General features: G+C 54.0%; 1 protein-coding gene and 1 long non-coding RNA gene across 2 annotated transcripts in view; one reads left to right on the top strand and one right to left on the bottom strand.

Annotated features, from left to right (window-relative positions):
- The first annotated feature begins 6 nt into the window (after positions 1 to 6).
- Positions 7 to 2,897, top strand: LOC118451737. Its single transcript, XR_004841285.1, has 3 exons — positions 7 to 135; positions 739 to 801; positions 2,713 to 2,897. It is a non-coding gene; the product is annotated as an uncharacterized LOC118451737 (long non-coding RNA).
- A 225-nt stretch (positions 2,898 to 3,122) lies between these two features.
- Positions 3,123 to 8,953, bottom strand: part of RHBDF1 (rhomboid 5 homolog 1) — a 47,147-nt gene continuing 41,316 nt past the window's right edge. Inside the window, exons 12-20 of the mRNA XM_009649429.2 lie at positions 8,929 to 8,953; positions 8,166 to 8,345; positions 7,957 to 8,057; positions 7,165 to 7,228; positions 6,609 to 6,703; positions 5,718 to 5,793; positions 5,086 to 5,186; positions 4,655 to 4,808; positions 3,123 to 3,809 (exon numbers count right to left, since the gene is read on the bottom strand). The exon at positions 8,929 to 8,953 is cut by the window's right edge and continues 68 nt beyond it. Coding sequence (XP_009647724.1) covers positions 3,390 to 3,809; positions 4,655 to 4,808; positions 5,086 to 5,186; positions 5,718 to 5,793; positions 6,609 to 6,703; positions 7,165 to 7,228; positions 7,957 to 8,057; positions 8,166 to 8,345; positions 8,929 to 8,953 — 1,216 coding nt within the window. The 3' untranslated portion in view covers positions 3,123 to 3,389. The remainder of the gene's footprint in view (positions 3,810 to 4,654; positions 4,809 to 5,085; positions 5,187 to 5,717; positions 5,794 to 6,608; positions 6,704 to 7,164; positions 7,229 to 7,956; positions 8,058 to 8,165; positions 8,346 to 8,928) is intronic.

Raw genomic sequence — 8,953 nt, 5'->3', positions numbered from 1 at the left:
CATCACTTTCCCGTGGCCGGCGGAGCCTCCCGCCGCTCCCCCAAAGCGTTCTTCCCCTAGGAAGTACATATGGAGGACATACCACTTAACCTACGCCGGGGAGAAACTGGCAGATGACAGAAAGAAGCTGAGAGAGTGAGTAACCGAGTCCCCTCCGGCGCCTGGGGAGGCCTAGCCTAGGGTGACACAGCATCTGCACAGGCAGGGACCTTCTGCCCTGGCCCAGATAGGTCCTCCCATCATGAGGAACGGGCTGCCCAGGGAAGTGGTGGAGTCCCCAATCCCTGGAGAGGTATTTACAAGACATCCAGATGTGGTGCTCCCACATTTCCATGCCTGTTCTTGGGGCAAGGAGGCAGGAGGTGCTTCTGAGCACTCCAGCTGTTGCATACAGCAGCGCTGGGTACGTCAGCCTGCAGGCAGACCAGCAAGAAAAGCTTGTTTGAAGTATTAAAAAAGTATCAAGACAGCCCTAATCAAAGCTGTCCTCGAAAAACTGAGCCCCAGGTGACAGATGTTGCATTTAAGGGGATGTTGCCGTTAAAAAGGCAGAGGATCAGATCCTTCAGCGCTGGCAGCACGTTCTACATACACACGTGAGAATTTGAACTTGTCCTGCAGTAGAGCACAGCGCGTGATGCCAGGAGGCCACCGCTCCCTGGGAAAGAGGAGGCTATGGGCTTGCAAAGGTTGTGGTTCCTGGGAAACTGGTGTGTAACAGCGTAACTCTCCATTCAGGTATGGCATCAGAAACCGGGATGAGGTCAGCTTCATCAAGAAACTTCGAAAGTAACGTGTCAGGTAAGTCCTAGACATCCGTTAAGAGCTACATCAGTATATGCAGTGAAATGCAAATGGTTGAACTCTTCCTTCAGAAGTAGCAAAAATTTTCAACAGCAACCAGATTTGTGAAGCAGCAGCTAACACAGCCCTGTCTGTATGGGACACGTTCCACTTCTTGCCCAGGGCAGGGGTCGAGTCCCCATCCCTGGGGGGATTTAAAAGCCGGGCAGATGAGGTGCTTAGGGCCAGGGTTTAGTGGTGGGATGGCAGGGGTAGGGGAACGGTTGGGCTTGATGGGCTTTTCCCACCTAAACGATTCTATGGTTCATCTCCCTCTTGCCCGGGCCGTCGTGTCCAGCCTCGCAGCAGCTGGTGTTGCTGCTCTCCACTCTCTAGCAGAGCGTTTCTGACCGCCCCTGTCGGCATTCGGCTCGTGCCCTGGCTCTGGTCTGTTTGCACAGCCTGGTTGTGTTGCTTGTGCTTCTCAGGGCGGGGAATGGGAATTCAGCTACTTCAGTTAAGGTGCATCGGGAGCAGCAACAGCTGAGCGCTGGCAGCGGTGTATCTCTCTCTAACCCTACTTTCAGCTCAGACTCTGAAGCTGCTCCTGGGGTGTCTTGAGATTCATTAAATGCAGCGTTCCTTTGCACTTGTGATTGCATCTAGGACCCTCCTTGCTTTTAGGCTTCTTGAATCTCTGGACATCGCTGCTAGGAACGTGGCAGGGCGCTAACTAATCCCTAGGAGGACGGAGGTCTCTTTGAGCTAGAGGTGACAGCCGCCACCCAGGTCATTTGGGTCCTTCTGTCTGCCTCAGCCTCTCACACCCCCCTGACTGTTCTCCCACCCTGCTCCTAGCCCTCCTGTACCGTTTGAAGCACCTGCAGCAAACAGAAACATCCCGTGGGTGAGCATAAGCAAACGCAACCAGCAAGCACAGGGCGTTCTTTGCTGTTCCACAGCGGGTGTAGTTTGAGCTGTCTCTCAATTACTGCAAGCTCTAAGGAGTTAGGATAAGGGACCTCGGCGTACATATCCTGTAGTTGTCGTCTCTCAGTTTCTTCATTTTCTGGTTTATAGAAACTTGCGTTCAACCAATTAATTGTTTGCAGAAGACAGGACATACCACAAGACAACCTTCTGCAATTGGTGCATTTAAAAACACTTCCAGCGCAGGAAGCACCAGTAGCACCTCTCTTCACCCAGCTGTAACCTATGTGGACATCATTCTGGTATTACACTGCTGGTTTTAGAAAGTTGTGCATACAAACACAAGACTCTCAAATTCGGAAGTTTAAAATTATGTCTGCTCCCCCCCACCATCTAAAAACGTAGTCGAAGTGTCTGAAGAGCAGCGGTAAGAGCAGCTTTTCCAAACGCTTGGGGGTTCTTTTAATGGTTTGAAGCTGCGCCAGGGCAGGTTTAGGTTAGATATTAGGAAAAACTTCTTCACTGAAAGGGTTGTCAGGCTCTGGAATGGGCTGCCCAGGGAGGTGGTAGAGTCCCCATCCCTGGAGGTATTTAAAAGAAGGATAGATGAGGTGCTTAGGGCCAGGGTTTAGTGGTGGGATGGCAGGGTTAGGGGAACGGTTGGACTCTATGATCTTAAAGGTCTTTTCCAACCAAAGCGATTCTATGATTCTATGATTCTATTCTATGATTCTTTTGTTGTGTGGCTCCAGCTGGCTGGCTTAGAAACTGTTGCTCTGTGACCACAGTAACTTTTTTGCTTCTTTCAATGCTGCCACATTTGCAACACCCCGGGTAATAAAGCGTGTGCCACGACCAAAGCCCTCTGCCCCACGGTGCCCGTGACCAGCAGTCACCCATGGCCCTGGCTGATGCCCCCGGGACTGTCTGGGTGTGGTGACAAGGGAGCCCAGCATGCAGTAACTGTTGTCACTGCCAAGTATCTTCTTTCTTTAACAGAGCGAGCAGAGAATCCAGCCCTACCACAACCAAGCTGTGGACCGAGCACCTTCCTGGAGGAAAAGGTTGTAACATTTCAAAGAGAAACAGATTCCAGCTGAAGGGATCTTCTCAGGTGTTTTTGCAGTTGCTGTTTGAAATGTCTGCTTCCGAGCTGTACCTGGAACACACTCTCACTGATTAAAGAGACCCTCTTTTTTTTTTTTTTTTTTGAGGCCCTTATTTCCAGCTGCAAATCTGCTTCTGACTGCTTTGGATGCTAGAAAATGACCGATTCTGCTGGTACATGAAACAGCATAGGTGAGAGAAGGTAACAAACGTAGCCGCAGACTAGGCAGAACAATTAACAGTAGCTAAAACGCTACCTTACCATTTAATCACCACCTTAGCAGTAGTAAACAACTCTCTGGTTAAAAATGTAGTATTGAAACTAGTGTAATAAAAATAATGGCAGCAGAAAAGGTTCAATACAATTGAACAAGGCACAAACGTTCTGTTTTCAGAGTCTTCTGAGATAAGGCAAAACATGCCTGCCAAGTGCTAAGGAGACAGTTTAAATTAACCACGGGCAGGGTTAGAAGTGTCATTGGATTAGAGGCTTTGTCCACACGGAACCGGCACAGCGAACGCAAAGACAGTCCATCTCCAGTGCCTGCTCGAGAAGCCAGTCTTTGCCTTCAGTGGAGCTGTGCATCCAGGTCGTATTTCTCGCAGAATTTGTCTGTGAATGGTATACAAGTAAGGAACTCGCACCACTCACACTTGATGGGGTAGAAATAGAACAAAATCACAAGTCCTGAGAAGAGTGCAATGAAGATGAGCTGGAAAATTATAATTTGGCATCGCTTCCTATATAAATCAAACTTCCCAAAGCTAATGTAGGGCAGGAAGGCAAAGGAGAGGAAGAAACCGCTGATAAATCCTGAAATGTGAGCAAAATTATCAATCCAAGGCAGGAGGCCAAAGGCAAAAAGAAAGAGCACCACAGCCAGCAGCTTGAAGAAAGCCCTCCATGGGCGTGCCAGGATTTGCCAACTCTGGAAGAGCTCCACAAAGAGACAGGCCAGAATCCCAAACTGGGATCCCGCGGGGCCAACCTGCAGAAGAAGAGCATTACAGGTAACATCAGGCACTCGCCATCTGCCTGGCTTCTGCACCCAGCCCCAGGCATTACAGTTCGTTATCGTTCAACTCCTTGTTCGGCGTTGCTTGGGAAAGAGATGCCGCAGCCTGCAACTTCATCCTTATAATGGGGTTCAGGGAGTAAAGGGGCCTGGTTTGATCTTAGGACCGAGGTAGGCGTGAGGCCCCCAGTCACCAGAACAGACTTTGTATTTGAGGAGGGCAGATCTGGTCCGAGTCATCAGCGTGGAGGAGTCCCTGAAGGCAATCTCCTCGCTCCCCCCACCCATTATGCACTTCTCTTTATTGAGGGACCTCAAAGACAGTCCTCCAGGTCCTGCCATGCAATCTTCTAAAGTGAAGCTGGATGGTCACATCAGCCTTCTCCAGCTGGGCCATGTGGACCCAGACAGTCCTGGACAGCCTGGGAAAGGTGAGCTCTGCTCTTTGCCCCTCTCCTGCCTGCCACTCGCACGTGGAGGGTCTCTGGCACCAGGTACAGATCTCGATTCCCAGCCTGCCAGGGGCCTCTCTTACCCTGTGGTTGGACAAACCCCACCCCATTCACTACGAGAGGCAGCCAGCTCACTGCAGCCAGACCGGGCCGCTCACTTGGGAAGCCCAGGTTGCTCTCAGGGATGTTATTGCTCAGCAGCGACGTGACAGTGTGGTGCTACCTTCTAGCTACAAATCTGCACAAGCCACGTGCTGCAGAGATGAGCCCAGCTCTGGTCTCTGCCTCTCCCAGAGAGGCACAGGCCTGTAGAGAAGGCTTGTGTTCAGGGCAAGTTACCAGAACCCTAGTCTGCGGGACACCCACCTCTGCTCTGTAGGGTAGAAATATTGCACTGGCAAGGTTCCCAGTGATGCCACTGAGCAGGTAGATGATAGAGATGCGATGCCATCCTGCCAGCTTCTCTAGGTCCCGCAGGATCGTCATTTGGAAACAGATTGAAACCAGACAGTGCAGGATCCTGCCAAGTTCAGAGTACAGGAGCTGAAGCAGCAGCCACTGAAAGTCACCCCTGTGCTGGTCGTCTTCGCCAAGCCTTGCTGAGAGCTCCTGGTCTGGCCTTGCCCACACCTCTAATATCCCTCCCAGCAAACGCAGCTTGGTAAATCTCAGCAGGGACAACAGCTCAGCCCCCACCATGTCCCCCAGGGAAGGAACTGCCAGAACAACCCTCAATAGCAATCCCAGGGGTCAGGGTTCCCCCACTCAGGCACTGGAAGTTTTACACCTATGCTTACCCTGCATGGAGGAAAAGCGAGAGCCAGAGGCGGTAAAACTGGTCAGGGACTTCTGGATTTAGGAAAGGGAGGAGTCCACAGACGTCATCCATGCAGTGCACCTAGGGCAGCAGAGGTGGGGTTGTGAGGTGTCCCAGCCAGTGCCAGCCAGCATGGCTGGTTACTGAGGCCAGAGCAAAGGCTGCAGCAAGCTCTGGAGGAAGGGCTTTCCTGGCTCTTCTCCGTGGTGTCAAGTCCCAACCCATGTATCCAACACTAAGTCCCACACAACCCCACCCATTCCCTATGGCAGCTTTAAGCCCTCATTCTTCACCAACACACACGCAATCAAGACATCCATATTTGCTCGCCAACAGAGCAGGAAGGTTGCTTTCTCCCACTGCTTCCACAGTGGTCCTGTACTGAGCTTTTGCAGCTGCCAGCCCAAGTCCTAAACTGATCTCCAAAGGGGGACAGATGCAGCCAGCTCTGCCACTGCAGCCTGGATCAGCAACCTCCCTTGGGCTCAGGGTGGGACAGGACACAGGACTCCCACCCACACTGCAGCACAGCTGCCCCCAGATCTCACCAAGCTGCTAAGAGGAACAGGAGGGAAGAAGGGCAGCCCAACAGACCCCCAACTCCGCACCTACCTGAGAGCAGAGCGTTGCCTCCTCGTGGAAATAGCCCCGCATAAATTCACAATACTCCCGGGAGGTTATTTCACACCTGGAAGAGGCACAATTACCAAAATGAGGAACAAGTCACACAAAGAAGGCACAATGGACCATCCTGTGTCCTCCCAGGCCACCCACTCCCCCATGTCTCATCCCAAGTCTGCCTTTGAGAATTCACGCCTTCAGCTGTCCCTGCCACGCGGTAGCCTCTCTGCCACAGAGGCACTGACCTATTCCCATTTGAGCCCAGTGCCACTCTGCATCCACCCCTCCTGCTTCTCTCCCACAGGCAAGCCTGCGTCGCCTCCACAGGCTAAAGCCCTGCGTAGGGGATCCAAAACAACTGCTAAAGTTGAGCTATTTACAGCTAAGAAAGAAGCACCAGAGCTTGGGGAAGCTGTGTCTTTGGGGCTTGGGGGAGTCTCGCGCCTCTTAGCTGACAGAGTGGAAAGGGGGGGCCCTAGGCCGAGCACATCCTGGTCATGATTTTCAGGGACAGAAACTCCTTGGGACGGCACTGATTTTTCTCCCTAGCAGGGAAAGCCAGGCCCAAGCACTGGGCAACTTCTCAAGCAGAAGTATTTAATCCGCCGGGATCCGAGTCCCTCCAGACTGCAAGAGCAGTTGAGCAAGGTAACAGCCAGCCCGAGTCCTCAGTGCAGCAGGGTATCTATCTCCTGCTCATCCCAGAGTCCTGCTCCGTCTGGGAGACCAGTCATGGTTCCCTCTCCAACTCCCCTTCCCAGCAGGGCTCTGGACTGCATGTGGGAAGGACAAGAAGGACAAATGGGCGTCTACAACCTGAAAAGGGCCCCCTGTGTCTCACCGCAACACCCAGCCCCTCTCTGTACAGGTAAAACTCATTACCTTCCTTTGGTCCCAATGCAGCAGGGCCGGCCTGTAATCACGCAGTCCATGTGAAGGTGGTTGGTGTAATTCCCAGCACTGTTTTTTGTGCAGATCTGGAAAATGACAACAGGCTGCAGTCAGACAGCCATGGCTTTGCTTGCTGCCTGGGTAAAGTCAAAACAGGCCCTTGAGAAGAAGCCAGCCCCAGACACGGGCCTCCCAAGGCCTCCCTCTGACAGCAAGGCGGTGCCTAACACCCCATCTGCCTGACCCTCAGTCAACACCTCCTCCCTGCCGAGGGATGAGAACAGCCCAGAGGTGGAGTCAGCCTCCATCACCCTGTTACCCTGGCAGGGCCCAGGGCTTTAGCAGGGCTTTAGTTGGAACAGGCAAGCTTTTGTTGTTGGAGGGCTTTGAGCCTTGGCTAGACAAAACCATGGCTGCCCTGACCTGGTGTTTGTGACAACGAGCAGGAGGCTGCACCAGAGAGCCCTTCTACCAACCCAGCTGTGGCTCTGCACAGAGGGATGCAAACGCCACATTCCAGCTCCCCTGTGCCACCAGCCATGCTCACCGGCCATTTGGTGATGTCATCTGGCCACTCATGAGGCTCCATTGAGGCTGGCTGCTCACACACCCTGCAGCAACAGAAAGCAGAAATCACCCTGAGAAATTACTTTCCCCAGCACCTGCAGCAGGCAGGATCCCCCAGGGAGCCACCACACTGTCCCTGTCCCCAGGCTGCAGTCCCACAGCTCCTCTCCGTCCCTGGCAAGGGGCTGGTGACACGCTGCATCAGAGCAGCCAAGGCTGTGCTGATCAAAGCTGCAGCCTCCTTCCAGCGAGCAGAGATCACGGCTTCAGCACAAAGGCAGCTGTCCGAGAGCGTGCAGCTGCCCAGCAACTCCCTGGCTCCTCTCCAGGAGGACACAACCCCAAAGGTGGGAATTCAGCTGCTCCAGCCCTACATCAGTCCATGGTGACCAAGGGCAAAGGTTTGCCGTGGCACCCAGAGGCTGTCAGGGTTTTGAGGCAGAAGTGTGCTGGGAACGTGACTGCTGTACCCCAAGCCTGTGTGACGAGCAGGCGAGGAGGGGAAAGAGGGATGAGGAAGGCACACAACAGGCCACTGTGCAGGTGGGCAGCCAACAACAGAGACTAGGGGGAGCAGAAATATCTCCACACTCTGCCTCCCTTGCACCCATTGGGGCAGGCAGGGACACCACTGCCCCCACGCCCCTTGGTCTCCAGAGCAGCTGCTGTCCCACCCAGCAATCAACTGGCCTGGGACTCCAGGCCCTTCCGACTCTGCTGTCACAGCAGCCCTGGCCCCGACAGGATGGCAGCTGGGCTAGGCAGGACCTACCTGGGGTCCTGATGACAAACAGACCCAAATTGCCTCTTGCTTCCCGCCAGCATCGGTGTGCTGGGGTGGTGGGGCCACTTCACCCACACGGCCAGCGTGGACTGCAGGAGAGAGGAGAGGTATCACAGTGAAGCCCAGGGTGGGAGAAGCATCAACAGAAGTGGCCCTCAGCCTGCAGGGACAGCAGGAAAAGGGGCTACTGCACTCACCGAGCACTCCTCCTCCGAGGTCTGCACGCAGCCCGACTTGTCATTCCGCACGCAGCAAGCCGAGTGCTTCTCCTTCTCCCGCTTGGCGCTGATGAAGCTGTGCACTTGCTGGTCCTGCCTCATGCACGGTGAGAACTTGGCCCCTAGGTGGATCAGGGCCTCCTGGCAGGGATGGAAATGCTCAGCTCAGCCGAGGGACGGGTAATGATTGCGTGGGGCAGAGCAGGCTGGGGGAACTGCAAGGGGTACCCCTAGCAGGACTCAAGGGACCAGGGACAAGTCCTACATGATGAAGCCCACCACATATCAGGCATACTCTCAATATTTGCTTTGAAGAAGGAAAGCCCAGAACAAAATTTTAGGGATTTCTTTGCCCTTGGAACCAGAGAGGCCAGTGCTGTGGCCAGAAAAGGCAACTTGGGACACAACAGCCAGGGAAAGTAAGCTTTGGAACACAACTTTCCCAGGGGGAATGGCATCAGGAAAGCTGTCACACACCATACAACTCCTACATATTCTCTGGCTCCATGTTTGGCTTTATAGGAACAGGGCGCAAAGCAGGAGCACCAATGTCCATCCCAGTCTCCTAGTAGCCCGTATTGTGGGGTGGTCAGGGCCAGGAGCACCACTGCACCCTGCCAGTGATGGCAGGGTCCCATGGGATGTCCAACCAACAGCAGCTGCTAGCACCAAGCTCCAAGCAGCGGTGGGCCCCAGTCCCTGGGGTGGCTTGGCTGCAGCACACAGTCCCCCATCAGCCCACCCACAGTCCCAGCCACTTACTGAGC

This window comes from Egretta garzetta, unplaced genomic scaffold (genome assembly GCF_000687185.1).
Source record: "Egretta garzetta isolate BGI_Z169 unplaced genomic scaffold, ASM68718v1 scaffold42, whole genome shotgun sequence".
NCBI lineage: Eukaryota > Metazoa > Chordata > Aves > Pelecaniformes > Ardeidae > Egretta > Egretta garzetta.
This window is presented reverse-complemented; position numbering and strand designations above follow the sequence as displayed.